The sequence below is a fragment of the Pogoniulus pusillus genome, chromosome 14 (assembly GCF_015220805.1).
Source record: "Pogoniulus pusillus isolate bPogPus1 chromosome 14, bPogPus1.pri, whole genome shotgun sequence".
Taxonomy (NCBI): Eukaryota; Metazoa; Chordata; class Aves; order Piciformes; family Lybiidae; genus Pogoniulus; species Pogoniulus pusillus.
The window spans coordinates 7,724,429-7,745,998 of NC_087277.1; the positions used below are offsets into that span (position 1 = coordinate 7,724,429).

Here is a 21,570-nt window from a genome sequence, read left to right on the forward strand (position 1 = left end):
AAAACTTGCCTGAGCTTGCTCAATGCTATTTCACAGCTAAGGTTAAGAACAATGAGAGGTCTTTCATTGTATGCACAACACCTTCGCTTGGACTGAACATGTCAGATTGCCTTTGAGCACTGGCTGTGGATGCCAGGGAAGCTGGATCACTGAGATTACAGCTTTTGGAAAAGCTGCACTGCATTTCAGCTTATCTGGGTATGAATGTCTATCAGCCAAAAAAAGTGTTCTTGAAGCTTTTGGAAAGAAAAAGCTTGCAGAAACAGAAGGCAAAAATGAGGTACCCAACCACATTATTTTTGTATCTAGAAATGATTTGACATTAACAAGGTTGGATCACTCCCACATTCCACCTCACGAAATGGCACCCACAGGCATCCAGCACTTCCAGGCTTAAGCTTCTTAATCAGAAACTCACATCTGATAGTAGGAGCCAGACATTACCAGTCAGCAAACTAGTTCCTAGGCTTCCAGTCTACAGAACGACAAGGTTAAACCACAGCACAGGAAACAAGCAGATCCTTTCATTTTACTTAGCATTCCATGTTCTCTGTCCACTTCTGCTTAGGAAACAAACAAGTCCCAGTGAGTCTTTCAACCTGTTGCTTCAATGTCATTGTTCTCACACACTTCAGCAGAAGGAAACATAAAATTCTGCCTCCCAGAAGGAATAACTCCAGACACCAGGGTGCACCAGTGACCAGCCAGAGAAGGCCCTGGGGGTCCTGGAAGACACCAAAATGACCACGCACCAATGGTGTGCTCTTGCAGCACAGAAGCTTCCTAAGCTTCATTAGGCAGAGCATTGCCATCAGGTCAAGGGAGGTGATTCTTCCCTCTCCAGCACCAATGAGACATCAGTGATGCTGTGTCCAGTGACCACATCCAGTGATAAAAGGAAGTACAGAAGATGGAGCCAGACCCTTTCAAGCAGTGCAAGTGCTAAACTAGGAGGCAGCGGGCATGAATTTGACATACTGGAAATCCCATTTAGACCTGAGACTTTTTTACTGTGATGGTGGGCAAACACTGGAAAAGGTGGCCTAAAGTGGTTATAGAGCCTGCATGCTTGGAGATACTCAAAACCCAATGAAGGACGTCCTCCAGCACTCTGCTCTAGAGGGCTCAGCTTTGAGCAGAGGGCTTGGACTAGACAATCTTAAGAGTTCCTGTCCCACCTCAGCTATTCACTTCTGTGATTGCTTCTTTCAGCAATGACAATTAGTTTATGACTCATACCTATACTTTACTTGGAAGTTTTTAGTTTAAGACAGTGTAATAGTTTAGGAACAAAGCAGAAATTCTAACCCAACTCATAACCTACACTATTGTATGTTTATATGGGTAGAGAGTTTCCTCAAATCTTCATTCATTACATCTCAGCCTTCAACTTCATCTCCTAGGGTGTGTAGGCATCTGATCTACAGACTTGAAACCATTTATTAGTGCCCACAGAAGAATCTCAGAAACAGAATTTGCCTACTTTATGAGACCCTTAGAAGGCTTGGTATGAGATGTGATGGTCCGAGTGAATAGATGGCCAAGAGTCAGCACACAGAAGTGGAATACAGCGAGCAGAACTACAGCACAGACTCACCCCCTGCCAAAGCTAGGCCTGCAAACCTCTTTTAGCCATTATCACACAGGGATATTGCCACCTATCAGTCAAATGTTTGGATTATTTCCCATGTGTTCGTGTTAAGTAGCTCTTCACTCTTCTGCAGTGTTATTCCTGTGTGCTTCAGGACCACCAAGTTTTGATTTTCACAATTTCAAGCTGCTTCAACAAAATTCCACCTTGACCAGTGGAACATCTTTTCATCTGCAGTAAAAATTGTCCTTTGGCTTGAATTTCGAGTGAATGTTCCATAAATGAAGGGGCTTTTTTAAGCCCTGCCCTACTAATAGTAAGGAAAATGCATTTTTCATTCACCACTGCTTTTTCCTAATTCATTTGCTTTAAACAACAAGCAAACCACTTCATAATTCTGATGTAAATTCTCCAAGAGGCAGATCTTCACAACAACACCGAAAGCACATGGATAATTAAATCCATCCCAAACTTAACTCATAGTTAGGAATTTGTCTTTATGAGAAATCATACTTAAAAACAGCAAATTGGTTAAATACCTACTGATTCCAATATTTAAGTGTCAGCTAAAAAACTAACTCTATTGTGCTAGTTTGAGCCTAGCTGGGGTATTTTAGTGAGAAAAATTAGATTACAGGCTGTGAAAAGGAAACAATGGTGACGGCTACTGCACTCATAGGCTTGCTGAGTGGGATAAAAACAAGAACACAAACATAAATAACGCAGTTTGCTCTCCAGCTTTGGGCTGCACTTCTCTCTCTCTAACCTGCCATCTGTGTGACTAATCCTTCTCCTTCCTAACCCCTCCAGGCCAATTCTCCAAACTCACCTTGAACGTAAGGCAAAGTCTGGGGTAAGGTAGAGGGGTGGGGAGAAGGTGGAAGGGCGGTTGGGAGCCCCTCCTGGGGACTTTGGTTTCTGGGAGGGCTGTTGTGTTTCTGTATTACTTTTTAACTTGGATATTTCTGTCTGTAGCTATAGATATTGTAAATACCTGCTTGTATATTGTGCTAAGCTGTAAATATAAAGCTTCATTCCAATTTCCAGATTGGCTGAGTCTAGTCTGGGTGATTCTCATGGGGGGGGGGGGGGGGGGGGTTGTGTCAGAGAAGATAACACCCAAACCATCACACTCTATAAAAAGTAACCCCAGTCCTAGCATTTGTGGTTAAAATACAAACCTTTTTCTCTACAAGTTAATGAATGTGGCTGAAAAGCTGCTACAGCCAGCACTGGAGGAAACACAGCAGTTCAATAAAAAGTGCTAATTATCCAGCATCCTGATTCATTTTAAGATATGACATCTTCAAGCAACAGAACACACAGACTCCTTTTAATTGATAACTGAAAACATTTCCTTAGGCTAACTAAATATCTAGTTGACTGAACTTTCATTAAAAAAAAACAACTGTGACATGATCCCCTGGGGAGAATGTTCTTCAATTATAAATTGCTATGTTTTAGTTTATATTCTCCTCTCATACCCTCCTCAGAAGCCCAACATTAAGCTCAAGCCATAAATCAATTTGGAAGCAGACACTTACTATCATTCACACTTCTTCTAGGTCAAGACTAAAGAAGAAGGCATTCTCCACATCTGCACAGCATCACATGCAATGTATTTCCAGTGCTACCAAAGGACACATCTACCCTCCAAGATTTTCTCCCACAAATGGCAACAGCCACAGTTCATACTCCTCCACTTTCTGTGAAGATGGTAGAGAGAATGCACTCAGGAGATGACTTCCTGTTATGCCACTGGCATGAGGAAGGGAAAAAGTTGGCTTGAGAGGATTTATGGCAAATTAGGGTCATTTGTCTTTGTTCTGGCCCCATCCCTCAGGATTTCTTCCTGGGTGTAGAGGGAATGTGACAAAGGCAGAAGAACTAAGATGAATGATCTCTCTCAGCTTCATTTTACCTGTGTGTGCTGCTGTCAGTCCTTTCCACTGCTGCCTCACTTCTTAAGACTTTAGTGGTGGTGTCTTAGTGACAGTATCTATCAGCACAGATCTATAGATTTCCATGTAGATTGCTAGGTGGTGCTGATCTATTAATCCATATGCTGTCAACATACTGAAATTCATCCTCCAATTTCTGACCACATCACACATTTTCTGCCTGCCAGCTGTTCCTCTTCTACTCTTGCTGCCCAGCAATTTCCTGCCACACTCAAAATGTTGCTGCAGGGTCCAGCATCTTCATTTTGCTTCTGACAGCTCCACCCCTGTACCCTGAGTATCTCATGTCATCTCTGACCTTTTCATGTCAAGATGCCCTGCTGACCTGTAAAATTTCCCTAGGAAAAGAATAAAACTTCCAACAAAGGGGGGCACACTCCCTTTATCCTGGTTTCCTTTTTCCCTACCGAGAGACTCATGTTCTGAATGGAGAAAGTTACAACTACCTAACTTCAGGTCATTCTTTAGCATTAGCCATAACACATTAATCATCACTGTTTGATAATGGCTAGGCAGGTGGTAATGGTGGTTTCTCTTGCACCTGCTTCTGAGAGGTCTCTGTGTGTAGCAACTCCACACCCAAAAGCACCACTTTGGTTTCCCCAGTTCTCATTCATCTGATTGCTTTCAGGCTGCAGATGCTCTCCAAGCTGGTGTTTACTACTGGTTTATCAGTCACTGAAGCTGAGAGCCCCTGGTCTGGCATTGCAAACACCTGTGTGGCAGCCAACCCTGCTGAAGAAGGAAAAGGACAGCTGAGAGGTATGTGACACTTGTGCACTGTGAGAATTGGAGGTAGCACAAACTGCAGTATGGACCAGTTCAGAAGCAAAACAAGAAATTCAAAGGTGAAGGAAATAAAGCAGGAGGAAAATCTACTGTATGATAACAAAACATTTGCTAATTTGTTCCATAAACCTTTGGACAATGGACTTTGGGAGCAAAACCAAGCATTAAACTCATAATACCTTCTATGCTGATCTATGCCTGAGGTGAACTATGTCAACACATCTCAGTTTATAATGTGGGACGGGAATGTGCTATAAAATGCCTGACCTACAATTATCCTGCATTCAGTTTCAGGTCCCTCAATACCAGAAAGAAATTGAGGTCCTGGAGCATGTCCAAAGAAGGAAAATGAAGCTGGTAAAGGGTCTAGAGAACAAATTTCATGAAGAGCAATTGGGAGAACTGAAAGGAAGCTGTAGTGAGGTGGGGGTCAGTTTCTTCATTCAAGTAGCAAGTGATAGGATGAGAGGAAAAGGCTTCAAGTTGCACCAGGTGAGGTTTAAATTGGACATTAGGAAAAATCTCTTCACAGAAAGGGTTGTCAAGCATTGTAAGAGCCTGCCCAGCAAAACAGGGGAGCCATCATCTCTGAAGGTGTTTTAAAGACCTGTAGGTGTGGCACTTCAGGACAGTTTGGTGGTGGACTTGGCACCACCAAGGTTAACAGTAGGACTTGTTGATTTTACAAATCCTTCCCAACCTAAATAGTTCTATGATTGTATGATTATTCCACTGATGTGGCCCACATGAGGTGCCCACTGGGAGCATCCTGTAATGCTCTGCTACTTGGGCTTTCTCTGAGGTGTTAGGACCTACTGAGATGAGAGAACAGTCTTGCAACACCGTGGAGCTAAGAAGTAGACAGATCCAAATGCTAGTAAGTGGTAATGGACACAACCAACATTATTATTGGGGAGAATGGGTCGTGTCAATCGATCACATAGCAGTAAAGTAACCAAAATGCCAATTAACAGACAACCTTTGTCTATACCAAGCTGCTTGTGGAGATTTTAGGTGTGCTTTTTGGGATGGACTTGATTTAAAACAACCTTCTAAAACACACACACACACAACTATTTGCAAATCATAATCCAAACCATAAAACCATTTAAAATCTGATAGTAGCCTTTGTTCTTCCTACAAACTTTGATATTCAGATGCTTTAATCTCTGTTATGAAGCTTCCTAGGACATTCCCTTACATCTAGATTTAACTTCAATACCATAAGCATAGTTATTAATCAACGTTTTCAGGCCATCATTCAATCCCCTTAGGGTAGGTTTCATCTAGCCAACAGCAGATGTCTACAGCGCAGAACAGCCAAGAGGTCAGTGTCTACCTTCCTTTCTTCAGCAATGGAGAGCAACAGACATTTCTGGTGTGCAGCTCATCTCCCCTCATCTAGCGGTAGACGTTTAAATTAGCCAAGGTGAAGGTCACATTATTATGGCTACAGCTAGCAGAGATGAGCCCAAACTTACTGCAAACTCAAGCTCAAATACCACTGTATCCCTTGGCCAAATATTGCCTCAAGAAATCATCTATTAGGAAACAGTTGCTCAGAGGAAGAATCTAGGGTGTCTCCTCTGAGCTTTTTCAGTGTAAGACATCACTAACCACGTAACACAAGACTGCAATAAACCAGCAAGTTTTTGTCAGAAATGTAGTGGCACTTTTGCAAACTTTACAATCACTGATGCTTGTCATAGGAAAAAAAAGATATTTTTAACAACATCCCAGAACCACCCAAGACACTGCTGTCATCCATTTTGCATCAACCAGCTGCAGAGATGTGACTGAGAGAAAAAGCACCAAACTTAGGTCTCTGGAACATGAGAGCAGATCCTTTAGAGCACTTAGAATGCCCTTCATTTGACAGTGGTACCGCTGCCACTCAGACCTGCCTGTTCAACCACATTGCCCCACAGCAGCTGGTACTCAGAGCCCCACAGGGGTGGGGTTGCAGCAAGTCTGCTGCCAGCACATGGAAGCATGGGGATGCCAATCCTCACCCTCCCTGCTCCAACAGAATCGGTCACAGTCAGGTCATGCTGCGTATTCCTTCTCCAAAGGCTTTTCTGAGTCTGAGGAAGGAAGCTCTTAGCATTACCATTAATTTATATGCTGTAGGTGACTATTTTTATTATTAATCTTCTGCACCTGTGCCCAGCATGCTGGATGGGTGAATTTTAAATAAATTAAATTTTGCAAACTCACTCCCTTTGTGATTTTATTATGCAAATCAAGCTCATCTTTTCACCCCTGAAACCATCCACGTACCACAATTCCAAAGTCAGACTAATCTACAAAAAGCTGAGAAAGGCAGATCTTTTTTAAGGACCTGATACAATAAGAACTGATTTCTATTCCTTTGTAATCTGGAGGGTAAATGGGAGAGCCCACTGTTTTCAGCTGGTCTTTCTTTCTCAGAAAATAGAAGTTTAATTGTAGTTTTTAATCTATGGTTATATTCTGATGTCTCTAGATTCCTGCAGGTCATCTGAAATCTCTGTTCAGCTGGCTGAGAGTGTTTCACCATTTTCTGTGACACAGACTGCAACTCTGAAAGCAAAAACCACAACCATCTCGAGGTGGTTGGGGATGGATGAATTCCCAAGATAAGGGGAGACAGGCAGGGGAGGCAGGAGAGGCTGGACAATGCAGAAGACAACAAGAGGGAGAGCTGGCAGCTTTTGCAGCATTCTGATTGCTCTCTGGAGGCTTCCCTGGAAATCAGTGGAGTTCACAGCAGGATGTATTGAAAAGATATTGAGCACATAATCCTCAGCTCCTTCATAAATGCTGATGCACAGCTGGGTCACATCAGCTGCTGCAAGCAAGAGCAGTAGTAACAGATGCTACCAATACAGCAATTTGTTGGCTTTGTTAAGCCTGGGATTTTGCAGAGGCAGACACAGGCTGGTTCCACACATCGCACTCATTTTTGATTCTCTGGGAGGGCTGAGTGGAGAGAGACTCCCTTCACTACCCTTTTTATCTACCAGTTTCATCAGCAGACCCAGTTTCCTTAACATCTGGGGGCATTTTGTCTAAGTGTGTGCCCTTATTAAAAGCTCTTAGTGTATGTACACTGATTATTTATCACTTGGGCTAAGGGTCGCTCATTCTTGGCTAGAAAACGGTGAGCATTGCTTAGTGCTTTCTTGACCTCAGTCTCAAAGATTAAGTTAGTCAGCTGTCCTGAATACAGTCCTGCTCTGCTGCACTTGGTCCTGTTCCAATTCTAGAAACTCTTGGAGGACATTTTTCTGTTTTAATGGTTCCACACATTTTTTTCCTTTCAGCCTAGCTAGGAGAGCCAGTAGTCAGTGTTTCTGTCTAGGAGCTCCTTTTCTTTTCAGCCTAGCTAGGAGAGCCAGTAGTCAGTGTTTCTGGATAGAAGTTCTTTTCTCTTCATTGTTTTCACTTGATACCTAATCTTATTTTGTTCACTCAGTGCCCTGTTACCTTTGCATTATGAAAGACTTCAGTGCATCCAGACCAGACAGTAACCACCAGCCCCAAAGACACCCACTCTAATGATGAATCCAACAGGTCAGACAGAGAAATAATTCAAAGGAATCATTACCAATCTTAGCTTGTACAAGAAAAATGAGAAAAGAAACACAACAAAAAGTAGTACTTATTTGATCTGTTCACATTTAGCATCAATCATAGAGACAGTGTAAAGTCGACAGATCTCAAATTTTAATTACCTTGGAATTTGCATACTCATTTACTAAATGCCTGTTTAAGTTTGTATTTAATTAAACTTCATTCTAGGTCACAGCAATTTAATTAAAAAAACTTATTGCCTGTAGGGTCCTGATTTAGTTGGGGCAATTAATGAGGCAGGAATTATAAAATATGTGGTTAATTCTTATTTTCAGAAAGCCCTGCCCACAACTATAGACAAATTAGATAAATTTGGGTCCAAATTCAGTCAGGAAAAACTTCACAAGGATGCTTTTGGGCAGTTCATTCATTTAGGACAAACAGAAAACTGGAAATTTCAGGATAGTCCCTGGCTCCTTTGTGGCAGTGTTGGAACTGCTCGGCCCTTGAGAGGCTTCTCGATCTTCCCAGGGTGCTGGGAAACAGGCAGACAATCTCTGACCTGATCCTGGTTCCTCTTGGCATGGAGGTTTGCAGAGGTGCAGGCAGGATCCTTTGCAGATATGCAGAGAGCATCATCTCAGTGGCACTCCTTGCCACATTGTGAGGCACTTAAATGCCTTCTCCTGGGAAACTTGAGGCACTTCAGTTTCCAGATAGTTCAAGCCCAAAATATCAGAGCTAAGCTGGTCTAAAGCACAAGGCAGGGCAGAATACACTGTGCATGACCAGTGAGGCAGAAGCAGCTCAACTGCTTTCAACTTAGCCCAATTTATATTACTTGCTCGAGGGTGAAGACTCCTTTGGCCACAGAGATTCACCAATCAAAATGGCATCTGCAAAACTCACCATGGTAGGTGAAACCAGGGCTTGCTCACCCTTATTTGTACAAGGCACCAGCAAGTACCTAAACACCTGTGAGTACCTGTTTACCTCTTTGGGAAAGGACATAATGGCCCAAGCCTTTGTTTTCCTCCAGCCCATGCTTCCCCCATCAGCAGAAAGTGGGGCACGCCAGGACATCTAAGAGGTGGATTAGCCTTCCAGGACAGCGCCACAGAAACAGCACTGAGCACACCTCGTGCTTGGAGAATGTAATGATCACTGAGAAAGTCGCTTCTTTGCTCAGGGAGAAGCTGATTAAAAGCTTCTGTTATTGGAAATGGGAAAGCAGGGAAACACTTTGCTATTGGCAAATCTCAGCTGCTCCTTCTCCAGGTGGCAAGAGGAGGGGACATAGCACTCTAAGTTACACTCCAAAGGGGTTTACTATAAAATTCTGAAAGAAAACTCAAACACACACACACACACATTTCCTTTCTGCCAGGATGCACCTGGTAGCTTTGGGACATCTTTAGGTACTCAGGCCTGGCCCAAAGCATGTCAAATTTGACACATAACGACCTCCTCAGTGTAAAACGTGAAAGTACAAACAGTGCTCTGCCAAGGACCTGGGCAATCTTGCACAGATTTAAAACATATTCAAGTCTTGGCAGTAGTTCTCTCTCAGCCTCATAGGATTTTTTCACTTCCAAATGAAAATTTGTCCAAGCTCATGCCTATCTTGAGAGCCAGGGACCATCAGCTGTGTGTTGTCACACTTCACAGACTCTCCTGGCCTTGCTTCCCTTCCATTCCAAATGCTGCCGTGGAAACTATTTTCTGTTTCTCTGCTTTGATGATAATGGATTCACATTGCAACAGCAGACTGAGGAATGCCTGAAGACTTTCAAGGTCCCTCCAAGCAGAGCCTATCTTTAGCCATCATTTCTTATTTTTCACTGAGGTATTGATCCTAACTCTGCCAGGGACACCAGCCTCTGCTACCCAGTCAAAAAAAGACAAATTAGATTTTCTCCTGAGATGTCCTCCCTTCTGGGCAGAGTTTGTTCAAGACATCTGTGAGGCCACACCTTACTCTCCTCTTGGAAAATCTAGTATACAGAAAGTTAACCTTTGGCATGATCTTTACTAAAGCTGTGACAGATTTGTTGGGGTTGTGGCACTTTTTAAGGCAGCAATTGTCTTATTTTTATCCAGTATTTATTTGTTGCATTTACCTGCTGCTTTCTGACATATTTAGTATACAATCTTTTGCAGTCTTTGCAGTCCATATTCATAAAGCATGGAGTGCAGCAAGGTGTTGGCCCACAAGAAGAGCTTCTGAAATGCTGCCATAATACAAATAAGCGCCAAAAAAATAACAACAGCATATGGAAAGGATTAATTTTACCCTCTTGCTTTGCATCAGTAAGAAAAAGAGGACTCTAATATCCAGCAAGAAAATAACTGGTGTGTTTTGTAAACCTATTACACATGTAGCAGTTAACATGCACAGGGAATCAATCTGCATATCAGTGTGGATTGCACTAATATCTGCAATCAATGCACATCAATCAGCAATCAGTGTTAAAAGGATGGGGGTCAAACTCTTTCCAGTGATGTCCACTGACAGGACAAGGTGAAACAGGCACAAACTAGAACACAGGTAAGTCCACCTAAACACAAAGAAAAGCTTCTTTACTTTTGAAGGCGACAGAGCCCTGGAGAACAGGCTGCCCAGGGAGGTTGTGGAGTCTCCCTCTATGGAGGCTTTCAAAACCTGCCTGGATTCCTGTGCAACCTGATCTAGATTAACCTGCAGGACGTTGGGCTAATCTCCAGAGGTCCCTTCTGGCCCCTACTGTTCTGTGATTCTACACTATCTACACATAAGTTTCATTTGTCATGGTGACACCAGGCTGAAGCACATTTAGGTACCTCTCACATGTCACTTGCCTTCTTTTTGTCTCCTTCACTGCAGCTCCTAAAAGGCCACTTGCCTCCACATCTAGACTCATGCTCTGATTCAAGACTGTTTAGCAGCATATGCCAAGGATAATTTCATGATGCAGCATCACACAAACCACTTCTCTTCCTTGTTCACCCAATTCTAAGACAACTTAAAAAGCATTAAAGAATGGAAAATATGCTCTTGACATGGCAGAGCAGGAAGTTTTTAAAAAGCATGACTGTTGATTGATTTGTAGATGTGTGAATCCCCCTGAAGCTCTATACAGACCTTGGCTGTCTTGAAAGAAACCTTAAAGCATTTAATGCAGATCTCTTGACACTTGTGGATCCCTTGTGAAAACGAGGCTATCCCCGGGAACACTTGTAGAAAAGCAGTCACTATTTTCTGTAGGCTAGGAGGCCATCTGCAGCTGCTTATTTAAGGCAAGCTTTGAACTCTGAATGAGATGCACTGACAAAAAATGTTGCAGTGCTCTGGCCAATTATGTAAATGTCACATACAAGGAAGCACCCCCAGTGATCTTGTCTGTGCTCTTCCTAAATTTCCATCAGCATGGATTTGAACTAAACAAACACCATTTTTCTTGTGTTATTTGGAGAGAGAACCCAGTGGGAACTCTACTTCTCTGAATGAAATCCTTATAGAATCACAGAACCAAGCAGGCTGGAAGAGACCTCCAAGATCATCCAGTCCAACCTAGCACCCAGCCCTAGCCAGTCAACTAGACCATGGCACTAAGTGCCTCATCCAGTCTCCTCTTGAACACCTCCAGCTTCTACCTTAAAATCTCCATCACCCACATTCCTGGACATCTCAACTTTCACCTGCAAAAACTAACCCTTAATTCTGCTGTATCTTTCCAGATCAGAAGGCAATCAGTTACTAGGCAACCATCCCCTATTTTCCCAGGCTTGCTTATTTAATTGAAGCCTGTGCTATATAACATCACCAAAGAGAAAGGCACTCACAATGGTCAATAGTTACTACTAAAGTGATGAGCAGAACTTTGATACAAGGGGGATGGGTACATGTAAGCAGTCTCCTCCCTGTAGTGTCCTTTTATCACCAGCAAATGATTGCTAGAGACACAAGGAAAGATCTTTTGTCTATTTGTCTTCAAATCCTGCAGTAGAAGACTTGCATGAAGACTATGTCTGGTGACCTGCCCCAGGGAGTGCGCACACTGTGCATCTGTACATCTCTTCTTCACACCACCTGGCAGAGCCCTCCATAGACAGAAGATGTTTCCCCACAGGCAAGACCTGCAGCTGATCCTGCCTGCCTCAGTGTGCTAGTTTGAAGCAAGCTGGAATGTTTTGGTAAGAGAACTAGATAACGGGCAGTGAAATGAAAAACAATTGTGTCTCTTCGCTCACAGTCACGCTGAGAACTCCGGGAAGAAGTAAACATTCTCCATTTTGTCTTTCATTCTGCCTTTGCCTTCAGCCCTAGTCACATCTCATTAACCCTGCTCCCACTAACCCTGCTCCCTAACCTCTTGGCTGCACCTCTCTTCTTTCTGAGAACTGGGGTAAGGTTGAGAGGGCAAGGGGAGGTGTTGGGGTGGTTTGAGAGCCCCTCCTGGGGACTCAGGTTTCTGGGAGGGGAGTTGTGCTTCTGTATTGTTTATCCTTTGTATATTTCTGTATATAACTGTATATATTGTGAATAGCTGCTTGTATATTTGCTGCTGTAAAATAAATAGCTTCATTTATATTCCCAGAGACCGTCTGAGTTAGCTGGGGCAATTCCAAAAGTGTGGGGGGGCAGGTAAGAGCCCAAACCACCACACTCAGGAACAAATCAGTGATAAAGACTCTCCATGCATATGGATAAGCAGCTCCACCACCTGAGCTCACATCCATCAGACCCAAAACGAGGTCACTCCCACCGCAAATATTTCAGTGCAGATTTTCAAGGAGGCTCGATGCAGCACAAACCATTCCCGCACCTATACCCTGCACAGGCAGTGAGGAGGTCTGCAAACAGAGCTGGAATTTTGGCACCAGTTTCTGAAAGTTTGGATAGAAAAGGTGCCACGTTTCAGAATGTACAGGCCTTTCTACACTACTGTTACTCAAAGATGGCAATAACACAGGCCAGAAAGTTAGGACTTCATAACATGCCACAGTTGCGTACTCCAAATGGAACATGAATGAGTGTGTGTGCTTGTCTGCACAGAGAAAGTGAGAATGTATTTGCACCATGTGAGGAGTGCTAACCTGAATGATGAATGCCTTAGGCCACAAAACCCCTAATGCTTTGGTAGTCATTAGTCATTAATGTGACTGGTTTCTGGCTAGACCAACTCGTCAGTTCTCTACAGTGCTGTAGGAGTGCCAAGAGGAGATAGGAACTTGAAGGAAGATGGGAAGGAGAAGCTTCAACACACTCCACCCAGATGACCTTAAACTGCTACAAAAATATCTCAGAAGTGGAGCCTTTCTATGAAATATTCCCATTGCTGTGTTAGGTGGAAAGTCATGATGTGGTTCTCTCTGCCACTTGTGATGGTTTGGGTGTTACCCACTCCTCACCCCAGTTGAGAAAATCACCCAGACTAGACTCAGTGGCTGGAAATTAAAGAATACAGCTATATTTACAGCTCAGCACAATATACAAGCAGGCATTTACAATCTATACAGCTACATACAGGTTAAAAAGTAATACAGAAACACAACAGCCCTCCCAGAAACCAGAGTCCCCAGGAAGGGCTCTCAACCACCCTTCCACCTTCTTCCCACCCCTCTACCTTATCCCAGACTTTGCCTTATGTTCAAGGTGAGTTTGGAGAATTGGCCAGGAGGGGTTAGGATGCAGAGGGATTAGTCACACAGATGGCAGGTTAGAAAGAGAGGAGTGCATGCAGTCAGAGCCCAGGAGCAACTGCATTATCTGTGTTTATGTTCTTGTTTTTATACATCTCAGCAAGCCTGTGAGTGCAGTAGCCATCACCATTGTTTCCTTTTCACAGCCTATAATCTAAGTCCTCTCACTAAAATATCCCAGCCAGGCTCAAACTAGCACACCACCACAGACAAGCATACAGTGCTAGGTGCAGAGCGCTTGAAAGAAGCCCCTGAAAAGACCTGCTCCAAGCCTGCCCTCACAGGTGAATTTATACAACAGTCACAGCAAAGGGAATAAAAAAAAACTCCTGTGTGTTTCCTTATCTAATGAATGGAGAATTAATGATGTCATTGGTTTTTAGGAAGAGTGTTTAACCAGAGAAATGGCTGCCTAAGTCTCTGCCAAAGGAACAGCAGTACCAAACCTTTCCATAAAGTGAGAGTGGTGGTACAAGGACTTCTAAGGAGAGCTCTGCCTGGCTCCTCTGCATAACTCTATTCCTTAGAAGCCAACTTCTTGTCTAAGCAATTCTGCCAAGCTGCAGAAAATCCCACCAAATGGAAAGCATTTAAATAAATGCCTTCTACACTTACAAACCTGACTGCTTTATATTCAGAGGAGGAAAAATACTGCCTCAAATTTTGAGCTGTCCTCTTCACACCTGTCTGAATCAGTAGCTTGGAAGATGTTTCTCATCTCCTAGGTCTCTCCAGATGTGCTATGCAAAGTTGGTGCAGACTGTACTATGTTATGGCTGGACACCTCCATCTTGCTTTCCATCTCGTCCTGATTCATGACACGTAACTTCAAGATATCCCTTGCCAGACAGAATTGGTTTAGAAGCTCCAAGTGACTAATTGGTATGAACACATCTTAAAAAGAATTCTTTTAATTATGTGTTTGACATCTTTATATAGCTGTTGTGAGATGATAAATACATTTTCACCAGTTTTCCACTGATGCCATATGGCAGCTCACAAAAAGCTGAACAAATTAGGTGTAATGAGGCTCATTTAAAACAGATAAAACAAAAAAATCTGCTATTAAAAGGACTTTTAGAATTTGCAGGATGACTTTCAGGTGGAGGAGATTCCCTGTACCTCCCTCCTGTGGTATTTCTGGTAGATGGCCAGAAATGTCTCTGGCCCTGTCAGAAGTACCAGCAGACTGTGCAGAGGAAGAGCCCTGGGAACTCTTGAAATATGAATAGAAGGCAGTACAGAAACACCTTTCACAAAATCAGATGCAAAACAAATGTGCTTATAAGTGGGCAAATTGAGGGAGATGGCAGCCGATGCATGTGGTAATAATACTGACTTAGAATCAGGTAACAGCTTCAGATGGACAGAAGACAAATAATGCAAAGGTACCAGGACAGAAACCCACTTGTCAGCAGTAGGAGCAAGAAATGGGAAGAAGGTTCTACTAAGGGGTCAAACAGAATGGTCTCTGCCTGTCCCCTCCTCCCTAGAGAGGGAAGTGGGGAGTCACAATGTGTCTTAATCCAACAGAGGAAAACAACAACACTAAGTGCTGTGAATCAATATCAGAGATTCACAAAGGGATCCTAGGCTCAGGGCAACAGTGAAAGCAGCAGCAAAGGTTGCTTGAAGAGGTTCTTCATGGTTGGTTTGCACTCCACATCGGACATGCCTCCACTTTGCCACATCTTGGAAGGCGAGGGAGAGAAGTCGTCTCCAAAAAGCAGCTCAGTCTCTGCCATAACAGCTGTCTCCCAGTTCCTCCAGCAACATCATTGGGTATCCTCTGGAAACAGAAAGGGCAGCCGCTGGAGCCTACCAGAACTGCAGCAGTCCTAGAAATGTAATGCAATCTCTGAGTCACCTTGTGACATATGCAAACAACTGGACAGTGAGGTACCCCTTCCACCAGGGATGTCTGAGGATTTACACTGGCACCAAGAATGCTTTTCCCAGAAGTTATAACACAGATATTAGCAACCCCAGGTTTTGCTTGTTCTGGGGCCACTCTCACTTGAACTGTGCTGGAGAAGAGCATCTTGAGCTAATTCTGCAGTGAAAATCTGTCTAGTGCCTTAGAGAAAATCCCAGCTGGAATTACTGTGGGACACAGCCCCCACTTAATTACTTTTGGAGTTGTGGCTCAGAGATTAGGTGGCTTATTACAGTTGCTATCAGAACCAGCCTTCCTGCCCCCTGCTTTTCATGTGTGACTGCACGCTTCTCCAACCTGGCTGCAGGACAAGCCCAACAAAAACAACGCACCTGCTTCTGGAACCACCGAAGTAAGAGCAGAGATCTTAACATCAAATTTTTTAATACAGCTGTGATGGTTTTGGTTCTTTTAAATGGTGAGGTCATTCAAGAACCAGGGCCAAAATGGGTCATCTGATCAAAAGGATGGACTCTGTTGCCCATTACTGTAAGGTAGTCTATTGCACTGAACCTGACACTACCCTTATCAGTATGACAGTACAAATGGATACCAGCACGGCCCTTAGACTTCCCTCATGTCTTTCCATTGCTACTTGTTTTAACAGATCTCCCGGAAACAACAACTATTTCATCTCTAACCTCTGGTCATTTTCTAAAGCTCAGTGCCTCCACCTAAGCCCATGACACTTGCAAGACTCCTCTGCAGGATCCCTGCTTTAGACATTAACGTCTAATATAATGCCTTCAATAGAAGCAGCAGATGCACAAGGCAGAAATAAAGACATACAGCGCAGGAAAGAGGGAGGAGGGCACTGATTAAGTTTTGCTCTGTTACAGCTTGTTCTTCCAGAAAGGCTCGCTGTCAGCTGTTCTCTAGCTCTGTGCATGTGTCTTTTCTGGCTGGGAAGCACTGCATTGTGTGTCAGATGCAGCACGATTGCTCTTGGCTATTGCTCACTAATTGCAGACCCAATTCAGGGTCATTCAGCCTCTTGGCTCAACAGGATGCTGCATTTCACCTTTATAAAGAGTCCCTTCCCTGAGGCATATTAGGCAGAAGACCCTACAATGAGACACACAATACAGTAATTAAGGTTTTTTTTCCCCCATCCCGTGTGAAAGAGTGGGGCACTTCTCTAAAACATCTGAGGATGTAGAACAAAATGATATCTAACCAACGGGAATAAAAAAGAGCCTCATCTCTTCTGGACATATGGCCTTAAAAAGTCCTTTCAGAAGGAAAGAGCTGTTAGGCTGAGAAATGGAAATAAAGCATGCTGATTCAATTCGGTCACAAATGGGCAGATAACAAGAAATAAATGTATCAGAAATTATCAAAATAGGGTGCTTAATTATAACCTCTTCAAATATCCAGAGGGAACTTGTGTAGCTCTCATTTCAAGTTCCCCAGGCTGGGGAGACCTTTATATAGGTTTCACTTTCTCCACTGTATTTACCTTATTTTATGCTACCTCAAGGAGAACTTAAAGCTGATAATATATATTTCCAACGAGCATATTAGTCTCCTTTTGGAATGATGAGTTGCCATTAAGATTGACAGGTCTTTTCTATAATTTCCCACAGAACCCTATCCCCAGACTCATTTCAAAGGCTTTCCAAACCCCACTGCTGCTGCCATTCACAAGGCACAGGCAAAACGTCTTGCCCCTGCGGTCCAGTTCCAAGCACTCACCAAAGACAAGCGACAAGTTCTCCAACAAATTGCTACTGAATACTATTTGCCTGCCCTCCTTGACTTTGCTTATAAGGAAGAGTGTTTTGTTCACATTACTCTTCCTGCCAAAAGCATATTATCACAAGCTAAAAGGGGAAATTACTTTGTGGGAGCTTTAATTAAAAGAGGGTCGCATTTCATTGCCTTTTTCCTCTGTGACAGACGCTGTCATCCCTCCCCTCTCCTTTCTACATCTCCCAAAAGCCAATCTGGAAGAAGCTGGCACGGTGGTGTTTTACCAAATCTACATCATCACTGAAATGCTCTCCTTTTATCCGCTGGCAGAACGCAGCATCGCATGGTGCTGCAAACGGCTGGTTTATTCACCGAGGGCTTACCTGGCACCGGCTACCACACTGCTCTTTCTAGTACTGGGCAAGAATTACAAGCTGCCAATTCCTCACCAGCCCGTTTATTTAGCATTAAGGAATAATTATAAGGAGCACAGCATCACAGTCTGGGCTTTCAAAAATTATTTTCCCATCTCATTAATTGCACCTAAATCAGTGAAAATCTAATGTGCAGCTGAGAGCAAAACGAAACCAAGAGCATGTTTTTCTGTGTTGTGAAGTTTTCTCTGGACCAGGACTAGGCTTTTCATCTCAGCGTGACTCTAAGTGAACTGCCACGCTGGTTTCTTCTCGGATGAGAGATAGCACGTACGTGAGCGTGTGGCTTTTTGATGATTAGACTCTTTACCTCGGCTTCACTTCTATCTCCTCTTCTATCTAGCTGACTGAAATATCAGTCAGAAGCCTGTACCAGACATACCAGCACTGTTTCTAAGCTGATATCTTTCCGAGATTTACCGCTTGGCAGACCACTGTAAGATTTTAAGACCTTCTGCAGTAATTTCATTTTACCCCCCCCACACCTCCCAGAATCAGAATTTTCTCCTCTAAATGGATTCCTGCTTCCTTTTGAGGCTGACAAACATCTATGAAGCATATCTTGCTTTCCTTACTTAAAAACTCCTGGATCAGCAGAAGTGTGTGCAACAGTAGGTGTTAAGGGCTCCTCTGACAGCATGAGGTGTTTGGATGGTACACTCCTAAGCTCATTTCAAAAGAAACCACAGGGGTTTTATTTTTACTTTCATATAGCACAAATTTATCACAATTGGAATAAAGGACAGAAAGAAACCCATAAACACCTCCTTGTCAAGAAACCATTATCTAAATAGCATCTGAGATGTATCACAAGCACAAAACCGCATTCTTTCCCCAGGAGATGCCTTTCAAAGCCAAGAGGTAAAAAAGGCAGGGTAAAATACAGGGTTCAGAAAGACATGACCCAAGTTCTGTACACTATAATTCAGCATACGTGAAGCCCAAGCATGGAACCACTGAGAAAAATGAAGGTAAATCACTCTAAAGAATGAAGTCACTGTGTAGGAGGTTGTGTCCCTTAAACCTACAAGTGGATGCTTTCAGTCAAGCATGAAGTAGTCATAACTCACAACATCGTAATACTCTTTAGGGGATTTTATGTTCTCCATCACAGATGATTTGACTTAGAGCATTAGCAGACTTGGCTTATCTTTCCCCTATGTATTTGTGTATATATGGCCCTGCTCATCAACGACTGATTAGAAAGTTGAGCTCAGATTTAACGTGGCAATTTGCTCTCTGGCTATAAATCTCCCTCACCCAAAAATAACTGTGAGAGGGGTGAGGAAAGAAGGGAAGTCCTGAGCACAACCAGCATAAAAGCATCTCCTACACTCCACTCTGAATCGCATTTTAGAAATATTGGAGCCATTTGAAGCTTTAGTATCTCCACATCATCTGTGTCAGGCATTACTGCAAATATGCCAGGTTAAGGACAGAGCACTGGGCCATCCTGGGCCTCTTGGTAGGGCAGAATTGCCATTACAGGATGACAGAAGCTAAGCCTGTTGAAGAAATGTTATAAAAAAGCATTTTAAGAATTTAAGTTATAAAAGCTGTGGTTCCAGTCTAAAGAATAAGTCCATTAAAGAAAGTGTCACTAGATGTTTCCATGTTTATTATGTGCTAGTAACTCTGGTCTGAGTATGCTCAATTTGTGAGTACAAAGACATTTTTCTTCTAACAGCCAATCTTAAACTCAAGCCGGGATCTGAGAAGTAGGGTGGGTTTTTCATTCTCATACCTCATCATCACAAAATGTCATTTAATACATATTTGCTTATGTAGCTGTAATTGATCTTATTTTATTTTTTAATCTCAAAACTCATGTGGGTACAAAAGCCAAAAAATGCAAACCAGACCACTGAGTTTGCACTGGTTGAGTTTACACAACGCTGCCCCAGCATCTACACACAGTAACTCAGCTATATGCGAGCACCAATCCAAACCATCTGACTAAAACCACAAACGTTGCAAAACTAATAATCAAGATAAACGGTGAAGATACCACAGTTTAGAGTCAAACCCTCCCCAGACGACTGCATGGGTTGTTATTGTCCTCTGAACTCCTGCCAGTATCTTTTCAGGAACGAGCTGCTCGGGGCACAATGTATTATCCTAGACACAGCTGCAAAAAGCCAGATAGGAAGGCTATTACCTCCCTATATTATCATATAGTACCTCTGTCATCACTTCCCTGGTGGCAAGCACACAGTACTGTGAATTCATATTTAACCTATGACTTACACACTAGAAGGGCAGGAGTTTATCAAAATGGCTTTGAGCAACAACTGGTACTCCACCCACACGTGCTACAAGCCACCAGACTGGCTTAGATGAACCCAACTTGGAGCCTCTCCCTGGGATTAAGGAGGGAAGCAGTTTAAATCAGTAGCCATTCTGTAATGAAATGAGATTTTTAGAAGACTGCCATAAATTGCAATTAGTTCATAATAATTAGCAAGGAACAACAAAAGTAGCATTCATTCACTTAAAATTATTTTTAATGTTATAATGACTGGTACATAATTATGCCTGAGAAAGGCTATTTAAAAGAGAGGAGAAAAGATATCTTCAAAAGGAGAGAATTCATTCGGTGTTTATTTGCTTCAGGGTTCTAATTACTCTGGAAACCAGCAACCCTCCTGATAGGATTACTGACATGAGCACAGCTACAGCTGCAAGGAATGCTGAGCACATCAGTTTTTTAGCACCATTAAAACAGTCCTCTATAAATACCAGATGCATCTATCTATCTATTACTTTCTCTTCCCAGCTCTCAGCAGCTGAGCAGTGGCAGAGCACATCACAAAAGTGAAATGTGTAGCGGTGGCAGAGCTGGTGCAGTAGAGCAAGTAATTTGTATCAGGCTCTATAGGAGTTTACGTTTCATCATTAAGTGTATGTCACAGATATACTAGCACTGGTTCATCTTTTTTCCTCTTATAGTTCAGCTTTATACACTTATTAATAAAATCCAGATGGTCATTTCAACACTCTCATTTAGCAGAAAAAGCCAGTCAAACCTGGCCAGAGTCGTGTGGACTGCATGTGGCAAAGCAGGGAGCCCTGGCAGCTTCAATTCTTGCTGCCTAGAAGAGATTTATGATGCTCTCCATCCTGGTCCTAGCAAATAAATCATGTCTTCCTCCAGCCTTCAGTGGACAGGTTGCATGAAAAAGGCTGAGAGGTCTCATTACTGCTCCCTAAGGTGGCACAGAGGTAGGAAGAGAGCCATGAAGCTCCGCATTGCTTTTGCCCCCACGGATTCTCAGAGAATTGCTTTACCTGATACCGTTTTGAACACCATTAAGCAGATTTTACCTCAGGAGCAGAGGCTGGAGGAGCTTCAAGCTGGTATTCAGTTCTGATTCCAGCAGAGATTGCCCATGCAACCCAAAGCATGCTGTTCACTGTGTTTCAGCCTCATCCTCCAAGGAGCAACCCTCAGATGAAGCTTCCTACCACTTGTCTTCATTAGTAGGTAAGCTCTTTAGGACAACCACAGCTTTCTAATACACATGAAATTTGCTGATGACATCAAACTGTGATGAGAAGTGGACACTTCCCTACAGGAAGACCTGGATAGGCTGGAAGACTGGGCTAACACGAACCTTATGAAGTTCAACAAGGACAACTCCAAGGTCTTGCACGTGGGAAAATATAACTCAGGAGCACAACAGAGACCAGGATCTGTCTGTCTGGGAAACAGCTCTTGGGAAAGGTCCTGGTGGATGACAAGACCAGTATGAGCAAACAGTACACTGCAGCAGCAAACAACGCCAAGAGGAGGCTGCGCTGCATCAGTCAGGCATCACCAGCAGAGATAAAGAAGTCATTATCCCATCCTGCTCATCACTTGTCTGCCCACACATGGAATATGTTCAGCTTTGGTCCATGCTATACATAAAAGATGTGCATAGGATAAAG

General features: G+C 43.1%; 1 protein-coding gene across 3 annotated transcripts in view; it reads right to left on the minus strand.

Annotated features, from left to right (window-relative positions):
- Nucleotides 1-21,570, minus strand: part of SAMD12 (sterile alpha motif domain containing 12) — a 178,663-nt gene that overhangs the window by 39,377 nt on the left and 117,716 nt on the right. Inside the window, exon 5 of one of the 3 annotated variants that reach the window (XM_064154195.1) lies at nucleotides 14,997-15,367. The exons of the other annotated variants lie outside the window; for them this stretch is intronic. Within the exon in view, the coding sequence (XP_064010265.1) occupies nucleotides 15,354-15,367 (14 nt within the window). The 3' untranslated portion in view covers nucleotides 14,997-15,353. Of the gene's footprint in view, nucleotides 1-14,996; nucleotides 15,368-21,570 lie in introns of those variants that run through there. 3 annotated transcript variants of the gene reach the window in all.